At 32.5% G+C, this 24,675-nt stretch overlaps 2 protein-coding genes across 9 annotated transcripts in view; one reads left to right on the top strand and one right to left on the bottom strand.

Moving 5' to 3' along the window:
- Window positions 1-1,106: 1,106 nt before the first annotated feature.
- Window positions 1,107-6,930, top strand: LOC123691063 (NCK-interacting protein with SH3 domain). Its single transcript, XM_045635280.1, has 10 exons — window positions 1,107-1,281; window positions 1,424-1,608; window positions 1,686-1,980; window positions 2,175-2,383; window positions 2,583-2,816; window positions 3,640-3,762; window positions 4,256-4,439; window positions 4,695-4,916; window positions 5,249-5,421; window positions 5,548-6,930. The coding sequence occupies exons 1-10, from the start codon at window positions 1,119-1,121 to the stop codon at window positions 5,737-5,739; spliced, it is 1,980 nt and encodes a 659-aa protein (XP_045491236.1). The 5' UTR covers window positions 1,107-1,118; the 3' UTR covers window positions 5,740-6,930.
- A 5,358-nt stretch (window positions 6,931-12,288) lies between these two features.
- Window positions 12,289-24,675, bottom strand: part of LOC123691062 (plasma membrane ascorbate-dependent reductase CYBRD1-like) — a 39,382-nt gene continuing 26,995 nt past the window's right edge. For 6 of the 8 annotated variants that reach the window (XM_045635271.1, XM_045635275.1, XM_045635273.1 and 3 more), the window contains 5 exons: window positions 17,777-18,012; window positions 17,153-17,355; window positions 16,334-16,503; window positions 15,996-16,022; window positions 12,289-14,272 (listed from right to left, as the gene is read on the bottom strand). In XM_045635271.1, coding sequence (XP_045491227.1) covers window positions 14,125-14,272; window positions 15,996-16,022; window positions 16,334-16,503; window positions 17,153-17,355; window positions 17,777-18,012 — 784 coding nt within the window. In that variant the 3' untranslated portion in view covers window positions 12,289-14,124. Of the gene's footprint in view, window positions 14,273-15,108; window positions 15,740-15,995; window positions 16,023-16,333; window positions 16,504-17,152; window positions 17,356-17,776; window positions 18,013-24,675 lie in introns of those variants that run through there. The other 2 variants (XM_045635276.1, XM_045635274.1) reach the window with 2 other exon arrangements.

Genomic DNA, 24,675 nt, shown 5'->3' with positions numbered 1-24,675 from the left:
AACTTTTTGTACCAGTATTGCATTTGGATTTTTGGAGAGTATTTGATAAAATGTGACCATTATTATATTTGCCATACTTCTAGTAGGGGGAAAAAGTGCTGTCATACTTGAAAAATTAATTTAGTATTAATTTATATAAGTGAAGATTTTCAACACCTAGATCTTTGAAATTTTGTATTTATATTCGTTGATCCTCAAACTTACAGGAAAAATAAGTGCCATACTGTTACAAATCGTTTGACTTTCGCTATTTTCCGACGAGTTCGACTAACGCCCACGCGACTAAGCCGCCGGTACCAGCGTTCACACCATCGTTTTTCTTTTTGTCATTGCGTACTAAGACCCCTGTAGAACCGCCATCCTGTTACAAATGACTCGAAATTTTGTGTCAGTATCTCCCGGTCTATAATGTAACTTTGATAGTATTATAAAAATATCATGAGCCTCTTATTATTTTTATGACCTAAAAAATAAAAAAAACTCGCTTCCGTTATCTATAATATGTTTGTATGTATGCTTAGATTATCTTTAAAACTTCTCAACGGATGTTGCTATGTTGTTTTTGAATGGATAGAGTAGTTTTCGAGGAAGGTTTATGGGTACCATTTGTTATGCCTCCTCCACACTACTCGCGAAGTTCCTCGGCGAAGTACTCGGCCGAAGTTGACTGAAGTCCGCGGTGCTACACTACACACTCGTTCAACTTCGCGAGGAGCGCATACGTTCATATTTAGAACGAACTTCAGGTAACTTCGTGCCCTTTGACTCGGGCGCAAAAACCGACAACAAACGGAAGTCGGCCGAGGCGAGGTAAAGTTGCACGAAATAAGCCGAAGTGCCTCTCTACATTATTCTATTCGTCTAACCTCGTTCAACTTCGCGAGTAATGTGGAGGAGGCATTAAATTCTAGACAAAGCAGGTGAATTTTAATGATCATCACTATAGTCTGTATTTGAAACAATTTGGTTTTTGTCGCATAGATTGTGGCATAGACAATTCTAAAAAAGGTTTAAAACGGGAATTGGGAACCCTATTTTGCCTACCTATTCCACAAATAGTAGAATTGAATCATAAATGTCAAAGTCAGAAATAAAATTTTATTTGTCAAAGGTTGTTAATGTTATCGGTACCTAGATTTCTTATATTATTCTATTTGAATACCACACTGAAATTATTGAACCAAATAAAAAATAATAAGCAACTCAGTATAATAACGAGTGATGAATTAGGACATACAGTGGATTTGGAACTGGCCATCATGGGTGACGGACAAAATATGGGTAATCTTCAATCAATAATATTTAATATGTATACAAAAACTTTTAGTCTAATACCTAGTCTAAAAGTTTCATTTTATTTTTCTTAGTATCATGCAGATGAACACTATTTTATGTTACATTTAACGAGCTTATTAAATTTCAGATGACTTGGAAATGCTCAAATCCCTTTACGATTTCGAGGCGACTTTAGCGAAAACGTTAAGTTTCTGTGAGGGTGAATATTTCTATCTTCAGCAAACTAATACTAAACAGAGGAATTGGTGGCATGTAATTAATAGGAAAGGTCAAGTTGGTTTTGTACCATCTAACTATGTGGCTGCAGTCAAGGTAAAAATTTAACATCTCAATTAACACAATTAACACAATATTCGAAGACTTATATTACATTGACGCGCTTTTAACAGGTTGATCCAGAGTTCTTCTTGGGATTTCTGAGTGATTGTATAAAGAATGTGAATGACACAACAATGGCACAAAAGCAGGAATTATTAGCTAGATTGAGTGAGAAAAAGAAACAAATACAAGTATTGGTGAAGCCTCATAAAAAGCAACAAGCCCCAAAGCCTCCACCGCGTTTAGATGACAGCACACCTCCCAATGGAGTGTCTCCATCATTTGATCTTCGCCCAGTTGTTTCCCAGCAACACCTTTCAGAGGAAAGAGATTCACCAACAAGATCTCTAAACAGCAGTGCAAAAGGTAAATATTATAGTATTCTTAATTACTATATCCAGCTACCAACAAAATATTAAAACATATTTAAATAGTTATTGTAGTAAGTACCTATGTATATCAACTCTTGAAAAATAATTTAAGCTATTATAGTTTCATCAAATATTAATAAACAACTTTTATTTTTGTCATATATCTATTGTCAACATCTTTTCCAACAGATGACGATGAAAAAAGAAAAGATTCAATGATCAAATCAACTTCCAACCAAGTATCATCTGATACTGACAACCAAGATGACAGTCAGGATAGTAGCGAGAGCATAAAGCCCAATGCAATTTATGAGATTGTGCAGGCCGTTCGACGGGAGACGCAGCTTAGCCATGAAATGTCCAGAGTGGCTGTGGAGACTGTTCTCATTTCTCTGCGGGTTGGTATAGCCATATTCAAAACACTTTAAAACATTTACTTTGAATATGCTTTATGCTTTGAGCATGCTCTTTTCAGCCTTCTTAAAGATTAACTAGTGTTAATTGTTTCACATGACTCAATCAACAACACACTTAACAACTTATTATAAAACAACAAGTACTCCACATAAATCTAATAAATCTATATTAAATTTCAAGGAATTTCTTCCCGGTGGTGCGGCAAGATCAATTATTGATGCGCTACTCCGAGAAGCGAATAGCAACATCACATGCCCAAAGAATGCTATAGACGCCGCTCCCGACGCATTGCGAATGATGACGGCACTAAACTCCTTGTCGAAAGCCGCGAATGACGCGCAGCAGAGAGGATGGGCGTTGCATGACGATGCACATGATATTCAGACACAGCTGCTAGAATTGATATCTGTGATGGTAAGGATGTTAATACGATTTTGAGTTAGATATTATATTGTTACTAGGTAAAATCTTGGTGCACAATATAAATAGTGAACACATTATTTTTTAGTTTGCAATTTTACAGTTAATAAGAAATGTGAAATTTTTTGTAACAGCTTGCTAATTTTCTTTTAAATAAAGATGTTACTCTTGCATTTCTTTTCAAGAATTTCTGTGAAGCCAATAGTGATTTTTTATAATTTTTTTTTTTGCTTGATTTATGTTGGATTTCTATATTTAATCATTATAAATGCATTTATTTTAATCATCAGTAATGGCTTAGGTCTTAGGTGTCATAATTTTCTTAGTAAACATTATTAGATCAGTAATATGACACATATATTACTCTGGATATGAATATTGATAAGATATTTTATTACAATTATTACTTATGCATGAGGAAATTGTAGTTATCAGAATAGAATAATTATAAATAATATTGTTTGTTTACACGCGACGGGATTTTACCGCGCCCCAACGGGATTTAAAATAATACTATTAAAATATATTGTTTCTATTATATTCATTATTTAACAAAGCTATATTGTTTGTTATGTTTTATGACCACACAATAATCATAAAACCAAACAATGCAACTTTTAACAATCAGATTTAATATTTTTAAAATACCATAGCTTTATTGCTCTAAAGTCTAAAGTAATTAAAGTACTAACAGTTTGATTTTCAAAGTATCTCAATTTGTTATGTTTATAATTTAGACCAATCTACATTTGAAATACCTTTATTCCTGTTCAGAAATGTGCCAAATTTGATGAATAATTTAATGTTTATTTCACAGTCCAACGCAGACGTGAACATATCGCAGCATGTGTTGAGCAGCCATCGGTATGCCTATGTGTCAACCCTTGTGCAGTATTACCAGATGGAAACTCGCTGGCCTCTTAGGCAACTATTGCTACAGGTATTTATTTCATCTTATGTTATTAACAATGAATTGATTTTTTGTTTGTTTGTAATAGATATTTAAAAAAAAAAATATCCTCCAACAATAGAAAGCTACATAATTTCTGTGACAGATATGTCATACCGAGAGGGTATTCCAAATTATTATAAGAAATTTTTAACCGTCTTAAAAAAAAGGAGGAGGTTATCAATTCGGCCGGTATTTTTTTTTTTTTTTTATGTATGTACACCGATTACACCGAGGTTTCTGAACCGATTTACGTGATTCTTTTTTTGTTCGATGCGGGATGGTGTCGAATTGGTCCCATAAAAATTTATTTCGGATAGGCCCAGTAGTTTTTATTTTATGAGCATTACAAGTATTTGTAAATGTTGCAAGTGCAAGTTTGAATTTGGTTGTTTTTAACGCAGTTATCACTTGTGTTATTACTTTTTGTGATTAATAGTCAGTAGTTTAAAATATTATGCTAATCATTAACCCCACATCACAGGCGTTCGGCGTAATGTGTGGTCTGGAACGCACCGCATTAGCGACACTCGCTCTATCAGCTTTACCCGCGGAAATAGCGCGTGACATGCGCGACAACCCACGGGCCGTCAGCCGCCTGTCACACTCCGCGTTATTGTTGTCTATGGTGCTGTCCATGGGCGATCGCTTGCCGATCACGCACTTTGGTAAGATTAAAAAAAAAGCTGGTTTACCCGCGGAAATCGCCCGCGGGCCGTGGGACGTTGATGTTATCAGTTTACATTTTGAAAAAAAAATCAAACAAATTACGAGGTATCTTTGCCAACCAAAGCTCAACTAAATTTGATTTTGAAACACAATATGTTGATAGAAAAAGCCTATTTTCATAATAAATCTGTTGCTAGATAAATACTTAATCTTCAGATTAAAAATAATGCGAATATTTTTTTTCTCGATTTCAGAACAACTCGGCGTCGAATTCGCCCAATTCCTTCTAGAACTGATCGAAAGTCCACCAGAGACAGATGTAGATGAGCAGATACCAGACTTGTTCCTCACTCTGCTCCTCGCATACAACTTGCAGTTCGATAATCCCTTCGAGAACATTCTACTGAATGCGCTCGAGACAATGGACAACGCTAAAACCTTCTGTGAGAAGATTCTGCTGTTGCTCAACCGTGAGGGTGAGTGAAACAATAATATGTGGGTAGTTACGAAAATTAAACAAATTGAAGTTACTTATAAATTCTGATATACCTTTTAAAAATCTCGAAATAAATAAATTAAATGAGGTAGTTATCTTTAATCGAATGTATTTATCGTGTGAATTTTTTCGCACGAAAATTGTGTCCTTCCATAATATGTGTTCTTTCAATATCGCGAAAAACAAAAAAAGTGTTTTGTTTCGTAAATATTTGCAACCGGTATTTGCACTATCCAATATTAAGTATGAAAAAATACATTAAAATCAAAACTTTATTCCTAAATAATAATAAAATGATAAATCTTCTTACAGAGGATCCCGTCCGCATATTCGACCACGAGCCTGCGCCCACGCACTCAGTGCTCAAACTAGTGATAGATCTCTTCAGTCGCAAGAAAACAGCCGACCATTTCTACACTAATGACGTCAAAGTCGCCATTGATATTATCGTGCGACAGTTGGCCGACTTGTCGCCAGGGGATCCGGTAATTAAGTTTAATTTATTTAGCCAAATCTGTTATAACATTTTTTTTTAACTATCAAATAATAATTTTATTAATTACAAAATATGTTTAAATAATACATTAAAATAACCCGCTTAAAAATTTCAGCGACGTCAACAATACCTAAAAGTGCTCCAAGGCATAATCCGCAACACAGAGTATGGAACACACTTGCACCGTCGCGACGATCTCTTGCGATGTTTTGCGAGAATCTTCTGCGAAGAAGGAGATAGTAGCCGGGAAGATCAAGCTTTAGTAAGGGCTATTTCCAACGAATTCCCACAGTTCTTCAAGGCCTAGAAGTTTCTAGAATAGTCTAGAACGGTAGGTAAGATTTTGGTGTTCAATAGATTGAGTCTTGGTGTGTGTTAGGGCCACAAGTTACTAATTGGTAGTTTATTTAATGAGTATGGATGGAATGTAAAAGCTAAACTATTCTTTGATGGAGATTCTAAGGTTAAAAAGTATTGTGGTGTTGGAAATTGTGTCCAGAATTACAGTTGGTATGAAGTATGGAAAGAAATTGCGCACATTAAAATTGTGACCTAAAAAAGGGCAAACAAACTGCGCACATTAATGATTGTGTATAGAAAGGTATGTTACAGAAGTCTTAAATTTGGTGTAATTAAACTGATTATTTCTCTGGTAGAAATTCTAGGGTTAGAGTTTTATGGTGGTAATGTCCAATTTATTATGAGAGTGGTTTAAAAAGGGGAAGAAATTGCGCACATTAAAATGTTCGTGTGAAAAAGAAGGGTATGTTATTTTGTGGATTATGAAAGATTGATATCGATTGTTAGATAAATCTTATAGGATATGAACTTCATGTGTGGATTACAAGAATTTGGGTAATGTTGATGATATGAGAACATATTCTCAATATCAAATGTTAGTAATGGTAGTCCATATCATTTGAACAAAGATAAGATGGCTGGATTCAAAATATAAGATCATTGAAAAATCGTTAAAATTTTCCAATATTTAATTATTGTTAGTAAGTCAAATTTTACGCATATTATAACAGCGGTTTCACTTGACTTTAATGATTATAAAGGCCTTATTGGCTCACCTATGATCTGCTATAAAATATATTGAATATGTTTGATTGGATATGGGTATTGATAGATGTATTTAAGTCTAAAATATTCTATTACAATGAATAGTTAAAACAATTTATCTAATAATAGTTATGCATGCAATTATATAGTGTTTACTTACTAAATGATCTCATGTGTCTAAAGTTTTTCGACTTAAATATTTATTCCGTATGAAAATTGACGTCAATAAGAAAATAAGATGTGTGTTTACATTGTTTATATTGATGCGTACTAATTAAGTCACTCGGATAATATCCAAAGACGTATTTATTTGAAAGTTTTAAATCTTGATATAAATTTATTTAAAGGGTTAGAACCAAAGGAATTATCTGAAGTTGTATCACGACAACTTGTATCACGAACTTTGTATAACTGAAGGGAAAATTAACGTTCCAACTAGACTTATACTCTGTCCACTATAAGAATTGCTTTTTGACAGCTCGACGGTTTATAGCTTTAGTGATGTTCAAAAGATTCTCGATTATGATATCATTCCGATTATGAATTTTTAACATAATCATTAATCGAATAAATAAATTAAATTAATTAAATTATTACGTAAATGTAATAATAAGTACATATTATAAAGATACATTTTATGTTGCATTTTTGTTTTGTTTATATGTTATTTTATATATCATTTATTAATATAAATACATATATTTTAATTGCTAAAATCTCCAAACGGTTTGACATTATATTACCTATATGTATACTGGTAACATCAACCGACCATCCACCGGCCACAATTTTGACGTCATCCGTCACTCGCAGCAAAACGCCCGTGCCAGTCACACGCATTTATGTTCGCTGAGTGTTCTCTCGCATTTGTTAGTCGCCTTGAGTTGAGTAGTTTTATTCCTCGGTGCATCTTTTGTGAGTGTTTAGATCCATTGATCTTGAAAATGCCGAAAGGACAAGTTTTGAAAGGACAATCCAGACAGTTAGTGCTAAAACTTTGTGATTTCTTTGAGAAAGAAAATCAAAATGGCGGTCCTCTCATACCTTTCTCGCAAGTGCGAAACCGTGTTTCGGTTGCATTGGGTATCAGTCTACCAACTGTGACTAAAATTACGAATGATGCCTACGGTAGGAGCGGCTTGGAAAGAAACAAACCTTCTACACCAAAAAGAAAGCGTCGGCCTCGTAAGGTGACAGGTGTTGATGATTTTGACGCTGATGCCATTCGTCGTCATGTATATGACTACTATTTAAAAAAAGAAATTCCAACTTTAAGAAAACTTATTGTTTCCTTGCAAAGAAGTGGTTTATTTCATGGTCAAAAATCTTCATTGGCCAAAGTTTTAAAAACAATTGGCTTTTCATTTAAAAAATCTGATAAAAGAAAAGTGTTAATGGAACGAACTGATGTTGCTTTGTCACGATGTGACTTTTTAAGAAAGGCAAAAAGAATACAAGATTGGACAAATATTGTTTTTACAGATGAAACATGGCTCAACGCTAACCACACAATATCCCGTTCCTGGACTGACGGTACTGCTGCATCAACCTCCGCAGTACCAATGGGAAAAGGTGAACGCCTCATCATATGTCACGCTGGTACGGCAAAAGGTTTTGTACGAAATGCACTGCTGGCATTCAAATCTAAGAAATCAGGCGATTACCACGAAGAAATGAATGCAGAGGTCTATGAAGAGTGGTTCAAAAACATGCTCCTATCATTGGAAGAACCATCTACAATTTTAATTGATAACGCACCTTACCACTCTCGCCAAATTGATAAAATGCCAACACAAGCTAATAAAAAACATGAAATTATTAATTGGCTTCGCGATAATGGAGAAAATGTGGACGATTCTATGTTAAAAATAGAATTATTACAAATATTAAAAACAAAAAAAAAACCTAAACGCTATGTAATAGATGAAATGGCAGCAGAATATGGCCATATCGTCCTTAGAATTCCTCCTTATCACTGCCAATACAACGCTATAGAGCTCATCTGGGCTCAAGTAAAAGGGCATGCTGCGAGAAGCAATACGAGCCCGCCATTCACAGCGAATAAAATGTTGGCATTACTAAAAGACGCTTGCACCCACGTGACGGCCGAGAACTGGGCAAGAGTGGTGGAGAGAACTAAACGTATCATATTATCTGATTGGGACCGTGATATTGCATTCGACAATATATGCACACAAGACCTTATCCTACATATTACTGAAGACTCCTCATCGGACGAATCCAGTGAAGATTGTAATTCTGACGACTTAGGCTAATAAAATAGATTAAACTACTCTCGTTGTTTTATTTGTTTTTCAAACTAAAAAAAAAGTAAAACTTTATATTATATTAATATTTTATTTGGTTTCTATCTTACAATTTGGTTGTTTTTATGTTTAAATAACATTAACTTAGTAGAAGAATTTTTTATCGGATATATTCACATTTCGATTATTTATAATCTGTGGCACAATAATATTGAATCGTTCTGTGAAGCACATCTCTAAGTGGGCGGTACCTGTCCATAAAGAACAGTATTTTATTGTATGACATTTTTACATAATAAATACAAAATTTCATAGTTGTGAGCTGTCAAAAAGCAAATAATATAATGGACAGAGTATATGTAAAATTAATTATTTTACTTGGCATTTACAGTAACATATTAAATTAAAGAATTATGGGAAATATATTTTATATCCCATAATTCCAATTAAAACTAATTTATTACAATCATTATCATTAACTGCAGTCAAGTTTTAAAAAACAAATAGTAAAACAGCTCAATTTCATCGGCCTAATTGCTTATAATAAAATCATAAGACTCAAATAGAATTGATGTTTAAAAATTTACCATAATTTTGTTCAAAGAAATAAATAAAGAATAGATTTGAATATTTTTCATAAAAAATAAATTCTTAAAAATATCAGCTAAATATGTAAGTAAAAAAATGTGTATTCGATATTTACTAAATATATAGATTATGATTAATTTTCATATTATTATGGATAGACTTTTTCCAATACAACGTATTTGCACGTGTGATAAAAAAGCAGCTAACTTGACTATTTTAATATTGATTGCAAATTGCACAAAATGATTGCATTTATTTAGGTATTAGGTACACTTGCATATATATTATGTGTTTTGTTGCACTTGTTTTAAATAGTTTATAGTAACAAATATTATTTCTTCAGAAAAATAAGATTTTTCAATTCCATAACGAGACCGTTTTTGGATTTATTTGTTGTCGCTTCTTATGTACCGACAGTTAATAAAATAAGACGACGAAGAAATACTAATATAACGTAATAAATTCGTTGTACGAAATATTTGTTTTAAATTCACTCAGTGATTTTAAATATAGGTAAGATTTTATCTATTATAATATTAAACTTTGTTACTTAATTTATTCAATGCATGTAGCGTAAGAGGCTTTGACGCCTTGCGTCGTGCCATCATTGCACCAAAGATTGTTAAAATTTAAACTACACATAATATAGTCATGGTGATCATTTTTTTTATTTACATAGCTTATGTAATATTTGTTATTATGAAAAAGGCCAAAATTAAACATACATTTTAACGGTAACTCTAAACATTGACTAAAAAATGGCCTTAATTATTTAGTATTATATTATATTCATTTGATATGAATGGTGTGAGAAATCTCAGCATCTTATACGTTATTATTTAGTGATAAAAGTATTTCTACTTAATTTTAATATTAATTTGATTATTTATTGATAAATACTCAAAATGTTACTCAAGTTTAAATCATTGTAAAGTATTATGGCTTGTCTTGGCGGGGGCACTACCGTGCCCCCAGATTCAGTTAAGAGCATATTGAAAATATTTTGTTTATTAAAATTCAACATTCAAAATAAAAATAAATAAAAAATGTATTATCATGTTTATCGGTTGAATTTTTAAATAAACAAAATATTATCGTGGTTAACAGCATTGTTTGGTCAAGGACTAGATGGCTTTATTTAAAATCAAATGTAAAGTATTTTATTCAAATTAATAGCATTTATTGCACAATCAATTAATTATCTTGTTTGTTAATTAAAAAATATGAACTAAATATGTGATGAAAAACTGTAACAATTATATGTATGCGTATATATAATAACGTCTTCGTTATATTTTTAATGATCATAAAAATATGCATAGTTTTCTTATTAAAAAGTTATAACGTAGATAATAAAATGGTGAAATTTACTCAATTATATTAAATGTAACATTTGCTTACTTTCCACCGACCAATCATCAGGGTTAAAAAAAGTATTTTCGATTGAGATTATAAAACATAGACATCATATTTACATCTACAAATAAACTATAAGATAATTGAAATAACCTATTTATTAAACATTGTTGTAGCAAATATTTTCTCCTAAAACAAATATCAGAATCTAGTCCCAGTAGAAACGTTATTAATATTAAAATGGAAAAAATCTTAAATAAGTAATATAAAGACTTAGATACGTGTAAAATAAGGTGCATTTTTCCTCAATAAATATTTTATTGTAGCTTTATCGATTACGTTTATTAAAGTTTAATAATTCGAAATCTCTTGATGATATTGAAAAAATATTTACAATAAAAGCTTATTTGACGAGAGTTGCAAAAAATATATAAATCTAATTCATTTTCAAATTAGCGACAGATTTATTACAAAATTCTTCGTCATATTATCAACTCTCAACGAACGTAACACATATTTTAATACTGTTTAATATTAACGACTATCGTCGTGCCAAATTTTATTATCTCTAATTCTTGCTAGTGTAAATATTAGATGTGTATCTGTGGATATTGTCATATTGATGCATTTAATTATCTGTGGTAATTTGTACTGTGATGCGTGTAGTTACAATGATCGTATTTTTTCTCTATATTTAGAAACAGTTTTCAAATAAGTGTATGGATATATAGATTCTCACATTGGCTATTTATAATGTCGATTAGATATGATTGAGGGATTGAAAGAAGCATTGGAAGTAAATGAGACGGTGTGACCATGACGTTTACTTTCAATGATTGTTATCATAAAATTTTGTCACATCTATACGAATATTAGAAAGCTGAAGAGTTTGTTTGTTTGAACGCGCTAATCTCGTCAGCTATTAGCGCACAATCATCACGCAAAGACCACTAGAAGCGGAGCAATGTGGGTAAAACCGCGAAGCACAGCTAGTTACTAATAATACAATATTTTTAATCTTATTGTATGTATGGATACCTCTATACATACTATAGACTTGATATAAAAGATGAGTAAGTAGTACTTTTGAAAAAAGTTTATTGTCAATTTTATTTAAAAAACTATTTTAGTTTTTCACATGGCCGCTTCGCTCGGCATCGCTTTAACTATGACAAAACTACTCAAGTTATTTAAAAAGTGTTATAAGAAAACTTATGGTCGAGGCTCGGACTTATTTCGTGTAGAAAGAGAGAGATATATTATGTAATAATAAGCATTATTATCATGGTCTGTATGATAACAATTATATAAATGCCAATGTGAAATGCCTAATTTGCAGTGAGCTTGAATAATTGTTCCATATCGCTTTATGTTTACTGTGTCGATTCAAATAAATAATATTACCTATGAAATGACTTGTCTCATTATTTCCTTTAATTGAGTTTAGCGATTTTTTATCGTAATTTACCTTCGTGTATTCTCGTACATTTTAATGATATTATGAAATGTTTTTGGTTAAGTAAAAACTAAAAAGTAGATATATTTTGGGTAAATCAGGAATTCAAATGAAACAACAACAATTCATACAATATGTATTTTAATGTACCATTAAGAATGCATATAAATATTTAAAAATTGTAAAACAGTGATAAAATTCATAATAACCAATACAACTGTAATCAACATAACAAATGTTACGAAATTATATCCAAGTTGTGGAAATTTCAAACAACGTTTAAGAATTTATTATTTATCTGTTGGTTTTACATAAGAGTCTATTATAATTAGCTAATATTTATTGAAACTATTTATATTGTATATTTATATCAACGTAACAAGCAGGTACTTTCATGTTTGGTTTTATTGCAAAGACAACTAGATAAATTGGAATAACAACCAAAATAGGTATGTCTAAATGTCTCAAAAGTTGGCCCCGATGTTGCAAAGGGATCCAAATATTCGTTTGTAAATATTTTAAAAATTGTAAACATTCTGCATCTCAGCAAAACTTATAACATTCAATAATACACGTTCTACTTAAGATTACAGTCTTCGTGTGGATTGTATATTTGAGTGTCCAACTCACAAATGGAATGCAATATAGAAAAATTTAAATACAAACAATGTTCCAAATAATAGAAAAATCTCTCAATCGTCTACACAAACGAATAATGATTACTCCGCGTATAAATACATTGAGCATTATCCTATAGTTATATTTAAACATCTACACATATTATAATTAATGATTAAATATGTATTACCAGACGATACATAGAATTTGGCAACCTGAACACTTTACTTATACGTTTACTTTTAGAGAATATTGTAGAACTACATCCAAATATCGTATAAAACTTTAAATTTATAGCAGTTTTATGAAATCATGCAATACGTTAAAAACTTTAAAAATTGTCAGAAATATTCGCATAGATTTTATATGGTTAGTCGCAATATGTATACGGTACTAGTTATATTGTAATGTCGCACTACTCATTATCGATCAATAAATATTTACGCTAAAAATCCGTCACAAACTACATCTATCAAACACTCGCACATTACATCCATTAGGGTAAAATTATATACAAATTATATTACTTCTATGCGTCTTATTCGTTACACCTATAAAATATAACGGTACTGAGCTCTGTACCTAAATAATATATGGCCACTAAATTGCTTGTTTAATGTTAAATTGCTCGGGAAAGAAATAATTGTAGTTTCCTATATATTTTGTTCACTCCAGAGATCTGTTTGCGTTTTGGTGGACTCCGCCCCTTAATCCTATTCGGCCAGCAAATACCTACACCTACTTAAACAATTTTATACTTATATTATTGTTATCGAAGTTTTAATTGGGACCTAAATGAATACGGAACTTAATATAGGTAGCGCTCCACAAGATATATTACCTCGTCGATAGTTTTGCCAACGATAACGAGCCTTTAAAACATGCTTTATACAATAATTAAAAAGTCCATAATAAAATAATATCGGAATTAATACACAATGATAAAGGTATATAATCTTTTAAATAGAACAACGCACAACCGCAAGATAATTTCATTGAGATAAAATTTGTTTAACCTAAAGTCAACAAATTGAGCTTAATAATTTAAAATTATATTTTCCTAATAATTGAATATTCACCATCGATTATGTATTTCGTATCTTCATTAATCAGAAGCGACCAAACAAATATTTACATAATTCCTCTATAACAATATTGAATAGTCATAACTCATTCATAATTCACGAACGCTAACAATTTATTGACCATGAACAAGCATCAATCCAGAAAACGGAACACAAGTGGTAAATACTAAATAGTAAATACTGAAAGATAAACTTATTGGAATACAGTTAAATTATAATACAGTTATACGAGAAGTCGGTTCGGATAGTCGTAGTATTTAGCTGGGATGTTGCGCGACTTTGCGCAGGCGGTAGCCGCCGGTGCCGCGCACGGTGTACAGCACAAGTATGGCGACTGCGACCACGGAAATGCCGATTGCGTTGATAACAATGCCCTCTGGCGGCAGCGTGGAGTACGTCTCGCTCCTGCACACCGCATGCCCCATGGTTAGTGAGCGGGATTGGAAGTGACTAACGTTTAACGTAACGTTTGAGAAATGTCCCTTTTGATTCGTTTTGACAGCTACCCCCAAAATTCAAAGAGCTAGCGCGCAAGAGCAACTTTTGTCCCCTCAACTATTTTGTCTCTCCCATCAACTATAGGAAGTTGCGTCGCTACATGCGCGCACTTTCTTACTAGCCCATAGAGTTGATGGGAGAGACAAAATAGTTGAGGGGACAAAAGTTGCTCTTGCGCGCTAGCTCTAATTTTCTGTCCATCCATAAAGTTTAGTTACTTACTGGATCGATAGAATATTATGAAATTGTATTATAATAGGAGGGATGAGAACTAATGCGCAAATATACAAAATAAAAACTGCCAGAACGCTTGACTTCAAAAGGGATATTTAATATGTGGCTTATTAGGACTTAAAAAAAAGTTAAACGTTATCAAAAATTTCATTAAATCAATTTCTAAAATAATATTTATTTAATAGGTAGTCAGATGCAATCCCACTTAATGTTAATTGCGTGAAAAATAACCAAAGCCTTACAAGATACTGAAAAATTAAATAATTAGTTTAACTTATCAGAATTAGGTACACAGCTCCAAAAATTTTAAAATGCATTTGCAATATTTGGGATATTATGTACTTTAAAAACCCACTAGTAGCTAGAATATTCCTTAAATATTATAGATATAAGAAAATGATGAAAGCAACATAAAAAATGATTCAGGCACATGCAAACAAAAGCGAATAATTAGCACATGACATGTAACAAAAAGCAATATACATGGAGCAAACAAAGTAAAAACACTGTTTGAATTATATATTTTTATTACCATAAATAAACAATGAGAATTAAAATATAAATGAATACTATCGTAAATTCAATTCTAACTTAACACTGATCTGATACAGACCAATTTCTAAGTTACAAATAACATTTAATCTAACATAAGCCTCCTTATTTGTACGTATTTAGGTACTACATACACATTTTACATGATAGACTAAATGAAAGAGAATCTAATATGCATTTTGTGTTTACAGAATGAAATTTGAGAAAGTGTACCACATTGAAGTTGAAGACTTTACAGCGAAATTTTAAAGCAATTAATTCATCATTCTATTTACACTGAAATCATAAATATAGAGCGTGCCAGTATACACGTGATTACTCTACGTAAATAAAATAACGAACAACATTTCAGTCGCTGTAAACTCTTCAAAAAAACTCGCGAAACAAGAAAATCACTTGAATGGTTATATGCTAGAGTATATATGACAAATGAATCAAAGATCGACGGAGACTCTCCGATCGCGGGACTGTGGTCGGAACTTGTCCCTCGAGAGGATGTACATAAGTACAGCGGTAATGGCGACGATCGTGACGCCAATGACGTTGATAACCACCGCTTCATCCGGCAATCCACTGTACCGCTCCGCGCTGTGAATGAACGAACATACAAGCACACGCCACGACAATGCGCCCAAACATATAGGTCTATTCACGCCACAATTTATATGAAATATTTAATAGAAATAACATAATATGACAAGCAAGCGTATAGAAATAGAGCTATATTTTTGAGGCTAACGACACAAGACAACTAAACAAGAATGATAATCATGCTGCAGGTGTAACCCCATTAAACTACGATCATGCTCTGTAAGTTGACATTCGTTCTAAAATCATTAATTACCTGAACTCTCCCAGGATTGTAGAGTTACTGAAGAAAATCATACAAAGTGTGAATTGATTGCAATTTGTTTTGGTGATTAAAATGGTGATGGTATGTTTCATGATACTTAATATATCATCCAATAAATATAATATTTTTTCCTTCATGCATATGTTCACATCAGTGCTACCCCTTAACCAAAACATGTCTTTATTTTAAGCAAATTCAATTTAAAGAACCCATTATTTGTTAAAACAGTTAACAAACGTGATTTTTCACACTTAATGTTAGCCCTGTAGTAAATGACGTATATGTGATGTAGTGTAACAGTGAATGGTCTGAATGTAACGTTTACGTACCCAAGAGTGAAAAGAGCCTTCTCAGTAAGACCGGTGAGACACGCGCAAACGCCGAGCACGAAGGTGAGCACGCCGAACGCAGCGTGCACGGGCACCAGCGACGCGCGGAACGACGCCGTGCCCTTGCTACATATCAGCAGCAGGAGGAAACTGAAGAATCCTACTGCGTACTGGAATTGGTATAGATAAAAAATTAGATTCTGACGGACGTGTCGTAAGGCTGGTTGCAGAGCTTGACCGACCATCAGTGCGTACGTCAGTTGCGCTTGTCATATGTATGGAAATTCATCAAACCGTTCATAGCTAGACCGACCATACGCACGCGTATTGTCATGCGTATTAGTGGCATAGTCTTACACGATTGTTATCGTCAGGACTGACGGTACGCACTGATGGTCGGTCAAGCTCTGCAACCAGCCCAAGTCTTTTGGTTGAGTAAAGAAAGGCAGGAGGAAGAATCCTGCTGCGTACTGGAATTGATAGGAATAGACTGATTTGGTACTCTAATTTCAATATTTTTTTTCTGCCAGTTAGCTTTGTAATTTGATTTTGCTACTTAAATCTTGAATAGGCTGTAGTCTTATGCATCTTAAACATCAGTTATAGTTAGGAGAGATGAAATAGAAAATAATGAATAGGCTATAATAGTTATTTTCTCTTGGCTATTATTTTCTAAATATCTCTTTACTTTATCATAGCCGTTCCGTTTGTAATGTAACAGGAGCGATTATTATCTATTAACAATTCCTTTTTGAAGAAAACAAGCAAATGATCAAAAACAAAAATAAAAGAACACAAGATGAAGAAATACAACTTTACCTGTAATCCAAACAATCCCATAGCAACAAATCCGATCCAGCTATGCAGCGAGTAGAAATTGTTGATGCCTTTCTTATTGTGGAAGTCGAGGACTGCCAGAAAGCTAATCACAATGCAAGGGAACGCTAGAGCGTGGAATATCGCGTGAAGCAGCTTCACATAGATCCTCCTGAAGCACCGGCAGATGCGGAACAGCAATACCGCTAGAAAATAAAGATTTCACAATATAGATAGACCGATGGATCGAGAGTTTTGGTTCATGAGTATAAACTAGTAAACTTTTATTTCTATTCTGGCGTAGGTAATACCTAAAGAGCTTACAACTTATGAAATTTAATCTAACCAGTAGCTTTTGAATAAGTATCTAATTTAACATGATATGCCGAGTGTTTGCTTATACAGATCAGACAAATTAGGTACTTTAATTTAGGCTTAAGCTTTTTAGCTAAAAAGTTTACGTGTAAAGCATCTATCGCATATATCAATACAATTTAAAAATTACAATTTAAAACACATTACAATTTAAAAACTTCTACTTAGTACTATGTATATCAAAGATTCAACTGTTAAATTAGTATCGTTTAAAAGCTTAAACTTAAACCACAGAATAAACTAAGAACTTACAGAATCCGCAGAAAGTGATGAAGCCAGCGATCGACAGCGTCGGGTGCAGGTTGAATTGTTTCTCCGGTATGTCGTCGGCCCAGCCATAGCCCTCGCGGTAGTAGACCATCCAGAAGACGGTCAGCGCGGACACCCCGATCAGCAGAATGGTCGCTAGTGTGATCACCAGGGCGTACTCGCACCACTCGCATGCTCCCCTCTCTTCGTCGTCGGAGTCGTACGAACGGCTACGTTGTCTGGAAATTTGAGATTTGTGTATAGAATACTATTAATTTATAGTAATTACTAGGTAATATTCAGTTGGTTCTTATGGAAAGTAGGTAATATTCTACTATTGTGAAATGAAAGAATCCTTAAGAATTTTGAAATCATAAATTTTGAAAATTATCGTTAAATAAATTATTTACAAATACCTATCTACTACACGAAACTACTAATATCAGAAATACCTAATACTCGTATATTTCATAAGCCCACACTTATCCTATGTTTAAAATTAAAAAAGGTATTTACAGTTTAGCTTCACGGCTTTGTCTTATAAAGGGCAAGTTTATTATAGCCTCATAATTATATTAAGATAAATCCAGTAAATATAATAACCACTTCAAGATTATGCCTCGGAAAATTAACTTCTAAGAATAGGAATATTTTTTAAAAGATGGAGATAATCAATTTTTAAAATATTTTATGCCAAGCTATAATATCCAATTAGATATTATTATTGGAGTACTAACAGCTATTCTATTAGTATATTAAATTGCTAGCTAGCGGACAGGACGTAATTGAAAGACGATATTGCAAGATGACACCAAGGGACTGTGAATTCGACGTAGGTATTATTTATTTATTCTACCATTTATTTCGTATTATCATTTATATTAATATTTGTACATTTTATCATCACCGCCGCGCATATCTTTCGTCTACTTATGTATCTAGCTCTGAAATTAAAATTATGTATGTGGGTATCTCGGGTATTAACCTGGAAAATTATCTCGTTTAAGGTAATTTTTAAATGAAAAATTATGAATTTATAAAATTGTTTTATCATTTTCAGTGGCTCGGTACTCTACTTTACTAATTAAGTACTTTAGCTGAAGTTAAATTAAAACTGTAGCTAGAGCTTTTGAAGATAGAATCTTCGTCTTTTATTCAAATTGAATATCCAGACATAAAAGTTCAAACTTATCTTGAAAGAAACAACTCGAAATTCAACATGAATTTTACATTATAACGCTTCAAATATAGCGTTATTTCTTAACTTTGCTTTGGAGAAATTTATGAACACGGCCGTGCAGCGCAAACATTTTCAGACGCGAATTTCCACGAATTTAATCTGCTCCACTTATGACGGTATTTCGTATCCAGAACATGCTTCAGAAACAGCAGATAGTAATCCAGACTTTTCCTGTGGGATTATCAACATGAAATACTAAAGTTTGAAGTATCACAACGGAATCAAAGTTTGAGCTCTCTAGCTGCTGCGCTCGTTAACAAATACGTATACCCAACAATAGATACAGTTTAATTGTTACCAACTATACTCAATGAAATATAGTTACGTTACAATACATGGACATTTTTCTAAGCAACCTGAGTATAAACTGTGGTATAAGGGTAAATACTCAACGGAACATTATGTGATAAGAGACAACCGCAAGGAGTCTCAAGTTACTCATCATTGATGTCGCCGGAAATTGTGGAGACGCGTCACGGAACGATGGCTACTTTTTTTGTAAGTGATATTTGAAAAAGAAAAAATATTTGAACAGGGTTATACATGGCAAAATTTGATACTAAAAGAAAATGCATCAAGAACATAAGACATGGCGTGTATGTTGTAAATAAAAATCTATAAGCCTAATAGATTTATACCAAATTGCAATATTTATAATGAAATAGTTAAATCGTGTGATATGTGTTCATGAACTAAAAACCGCAAGGTTAACTAAAGGATGTGTAAACATAACAATTTTATAAATAATAAAACGTAAGTACCTACAATATTTTTTTAGATTCAATATTTTTACATCGAAGTGAAATAAAACAAAGAAACCATTTCTCGTCGGGAAGCAGTTTTTTCGAATATTTTTTTCCAATTTGACCCAAATTAAAAACTTCTGTAAAGTATCTCATGAATCATGATTATGTAGTATTATAATATGAAAACTATATTTCAATTTTAGGTAAGTATAAAATAATTTATTTGGTCTCATAATATAAATGTGTTTGTAACTTCGAAGTTAAGCGGAAATCCAATCGGAAACTCTATTACAAACACATCGAGTGGTAGTAAAAAACATTTTACAAAACTAATTAACTTTATATTGGCTTTTATGTTAACTATTTATCGATTTTTATGCCTAATGACCATCATTAATAAAAATATACAGTATGTATCTGGATTTAGAACATGTATTTATTATCTAGGAAATATAATTTAGGAAAATGGCAGACAGGCAGAAGCCAAGTTGCTAAAGATACAGTTATCTTGACCAAATCGTGATAGGTCAATCGTGAAAGTAAAGGACATTACACCATGGGTTCCTTGCATAATATTATTACAGCAGTTAAACAGTCTCTTTATAGTAATTACTAATTACTTACTCTTAATAATGTAATAATACAACATTAAGATACATCCATATAAGAGATACACTATATCTTTACGCAGGTAATTTGTTTAGTCTTATATTTATTTGTTTTTTTATTGCACGCCTCTTAAGCGAAGCGTTGAGGTGGGTACTACTGTCACTTCGCGCAAAACATCTGATTTTTCAAACTTAAAATGTCTTTATGTATCATACATTGCACTTGTAAGATAATACATACACACACATATTAAGAAAAAACACTATTTTTAACATTCATGATATTTTTGATATCATTTTTGTTATTTAAACTAGTTAAAAAACAGTTTAAAAAAGTTCTGTCTTGGACGTCCGTGTGTCTGTATGTGCGGAGGATTTTCTTGTTAACACGATAGCGACCGAAATACTTTACTAATCGAGTCTTTTTTTTTTCTCTTACGCTTGAGTATGCTCAGGAATAGAACCCTTTCATTTTTCAGGGTCTGATTCGATGTGGTTTAATTGTTATTAAATAAACAAAAAAAATATCGACTGTTCTCCATAATTATATTTTTTTTAATTTTTTTTTTTATTTTTTATATTTTTAGTGTACTCAAAATTCACCATTATAAACTCGATTCTTTATACTATAAGCCAAGGTTTAAAAAAATAAGTTGGTAGTCAGTCCCTTAAACCTGCGCAGTTTCACATCTAGGTGGGGCCACAAGAAAAATAGCTCAATTATTACGGTACCGCTTTCTTTACTTTTCCAACTGTTTTATTTTTTTTTATATTTATAGTGTACTCTTTATAAATAATCAATTTTATTGTAAAGGATGAGATTATGAGGCGTGCACTTTTGGATTTTCCAAACTATTCCTTTTTTAAGTATATATTTATGCTCTACCCTTCACCTTTCCTGAGATTAAATTTCTCTCCGTACGTCCGGTTATCTGGAAGAAATCGCTATATAAGAGCGCCAATTTTTTAATGTATTCTTAGTTAAGTATTATTGTAATAATTCTAAGAGCAATAAAGTATTTATAAATAAATAAATAATACAACATAAGCTTTTATCAAAGATAAAATCCATGAATGCCGCATTTGATTAGACACGTTCCGAAATCTAATAAGTAATAAATTTATTTAATAATATTTTTATCTTACATTTTTTTTGTAAAGATCAATGTTATGAATAGTAAATACCGCAATTCATAACAAATTGGCTCTATGATACATAATTGAGTAAATTGGCAAGCTTAATTCAGATTAAAACCGTCGCTCTTTCAGCCGTAATGAAAAGACATGACATACATAGTACCTATATATTTTATAGATACTGCTGTTGAGACAGATTATAATAAAAGGGCTGTGGAGTATACATAAGTTTTGATTAAAATGTACCTAATGAATATGGATCAAAACTCATCCCGTTTTTGATACTTATTGCATTTATTTTCAACTCTACATTATTCCAATTGCGTATAAAATGAAATATTCACACTATAAATTTTAATATGAACACTCAAAGTCCGATGACTTTAATAAATCTCAAAAATCTCTAAAAGCAAACTTCATACCAATGTACTAAAAAGCTACGGGATGGATAAGAAAATGTAATAGAAAGACTCGCTTTCTAACATTGCACGGATTTTCTAGTTCACAAAAACTTGCAAGACAAGCGATGATCCATCAAACGGTTCCACTTAAACGTCTGCTATGTGCAAATAGAGAAATGTAGTAGTACAGGGTCTCAGTATTGGAAGGGGGATCGGTCATTGAACCCATTAGCGATGGTACTCCTGGCCTAGATGGTCCAACGACTTACGAGTACAACAATAAACGTCTTACCTCGTGGCTTCTATAAGTACGACCTTATTTTCGTACAAGAAAGCTTATAAAGCTTGAACAAAAGCTCGATGGATTATTTAACAAACTTAAGGAAACCCGATAAATTAACCACACTCACTCGAAATTTCTCAGAAGTTCGGTCCAAAGCCCCAACAGTCTCGTAATGACCAAGCTGATAACCTAAAGGAATTAAAACACAATACAGAATTCGTAAGAAGTACCTACTTGCCTTGCAATTTTGCTTTTTAGTTAGTCTATAAAAATCAAAGTTGCGAGTTGATATTTATATGTATAAAGTAAGTCCTGGCAAGACAGATTTAAAAGCATTGCTCAGATAATTTGAATATTTTCGCGGAAAAACCTAATTTACATTTTAGTAGCAAGCCTACGTAAACCTACGCCATAAATTTGGTCACATTTGGACCGATCTAAATGATAAATTTATTTACACATTTACGCTAAGTAATGGAAAACATAAGAATATGTCACGGTTTATACGTTAATATTTTTCGTACGTGAATATTCTAAGTGGTCATTATAATCACAATGAATGATGACCATTCATTCTGTTATACGATAAGTATTAAGTATATAATATGAATAATGTGTATAAAGAAAGAATTACTCGTTAGTTCATACAATGTGATTTTGCATCATACCCGCTTTGGGTAGTGCGTAAAAGTCTTATGAAAGCTGTCATAGGAGGAGCTCTTACCTTTTGAAGCTAGAAAGTGTAATGACAGGTCTCTAGCGACAGCGACACATTACCCTCAGAGGTAATAAGCTACTAGCTACAAGAATTCCAAGAAATCTAATTTGAGTGGAAACGTGTGAGGTAAAAGTTTGGAATTTTCCTTTGAAATTGAATGCAGCGATAGGAGTGTGGACTGAATCATTATCGGATTTGTCACTTATGAAACACAAATATGATTTATACTTTTACAGACATTACTATAAAAATACATTTTGTAAACAGTGTAGCATATAAACATTTATTAGCACGTGACGAGCAAATAGACATTAAAATGTTACTAATTTACTATGTAGTTAAAAAGTAAAAACTGAATCACGAATTCAGATCAATGCATGCACCAATGTAATCATAATTGTCTATGATTAGAAAGCGTTTACTTTAACGTTTTATAGCTGTTCTTTTAAATGTATTTCGCGTAGAATAATACTGAGTAGTACTGAGTATTTAGCGACTACCTATATCAATATTAAACATGAATCGTCGAGGTACAGACGAATGACAAAAGCGCGTCCGTTCGCTTAATGAGGAAGTGCTCCAGTAAAACTATACAATTATAGTTATGCAACGTCACTCGCAAGCGAAAGCATGGAATCGCTTTCGAAGCCAACGCCGTAAAGCATGTATGCTGTAATCTTGAAGTCGGATCCATTTAATGAATATTTAACAACATAGTAAGTATTGAGTAATGAAAATTCATGAGTGCATATAAAGTGTAGTAGTACGAGTCTGCAACAAACTGCTATATAAAAACAAAATATGTTTCACGTAATAAATCTGAATATATCTTTACGACCACGTAATATAAATTTGAATACTATTAAACTATGTTAACCGTACATAGCTTCTGGTTCTAGCGTCTAGTAGCATATAATCAATTGCAAGTTCTTTGAAGACGTAAAAGTTCTTTGGATAAGGCAATTTACAACACCGTTATTTTATTATTCAGAAAAACATGGTCCAAATAAGCTACATGATTGAGTAAACTATGGCTATTGCAATATAAAGAAATTGTATAATGAGCTCTGATATGATCTGCTGTCTGCGTAAGTGTGACCGTATTCTTTCGTTAACTATAATTCAGATTAAAACTGAACTGTATATAAACGTGCACGTGTAACCACATAAATGAAATACCGGAACAATGTGTCCTCATCGAGCTAATATATAATATTAATTGCGGATTCAGCGGCGGAGGCGCGGGGGCGTTAAATTGAATGAGCCGCCATGGCCACGCGTCGATATCCCACGCTTCACTGATCGTGGAACATCCTCCATACAACTGTTACAGGGCTTGGTAATCTCATCAAAAATACGCTGTTGCCGAAACATTTGAAACCCGAGTTTTTATACTTCTTTTATGGCCTTTGCGCCAGTTTTATTGTGCTGCTGGCTTTTAAGCTTCTTTCTTTGCATCCAATACGTCAATATAGGTTCCGTTGATAAACAAGGAGAAGGGTTTTATATACATATGTTATCTATCATTAAAATTGGACAGTATAATATTATGCACTTATAAACAGGTTGTTGAAAATTATAGGTAATGTACTACTGTATAAGTAAAATGATTGGTCATATATTCTTATTGTTTTAATGATGCTGTTAATCATTTTTGTAACGGTAGCATTTCACCAATATTCGAGTCAGTTTTAAGCACAATTTTAAGGTTGATATTTTTACAAAAGCCGTATAGTTATATCTCGTTTCGAAAATATACTTTCAATCAG

Source organism: Colias croceus, chromosome 4 (assembly GCF_905220415.1).
Source record: "Colias croceus chromosome 4, ilColCroc2.1".
Taxonomy (NCBI): domain Eukaryota; kingdom Metazoa; phylum Arthropoda; class Insecta; order Lepidoptera; family Pieridae; genus Colias; species Colias croceus.
The sequence above is the reverse complement of the archived record's forward strand: the minus strand, read 5'-3'. Positions and strand labels throughout refer to the sequence as shown.

Coding starts and splice junctions, on each gene's coding strand:
- LOC123691063 (XM_045635280.1), top strand. CDS start 1,119: ATGTTATCGGTACCTAGATTTCTTATATTATTCTATTTGAATACCACA. Junction 1,609..1,685: donor ACTATGTGGCTGCAGTCAAG/GTAAAAATTTAA, acceptor CGCTTTTAACAG/GTTGATCCAGAGTTCTTCTT. Junction 2,384..2,582: donor CTGTTCTCATTTCTCTGCGG/GTTGGTATAGCC, acceptor TTAAATTTCAAG/GAATTTCTTCCCGGTGGTGC.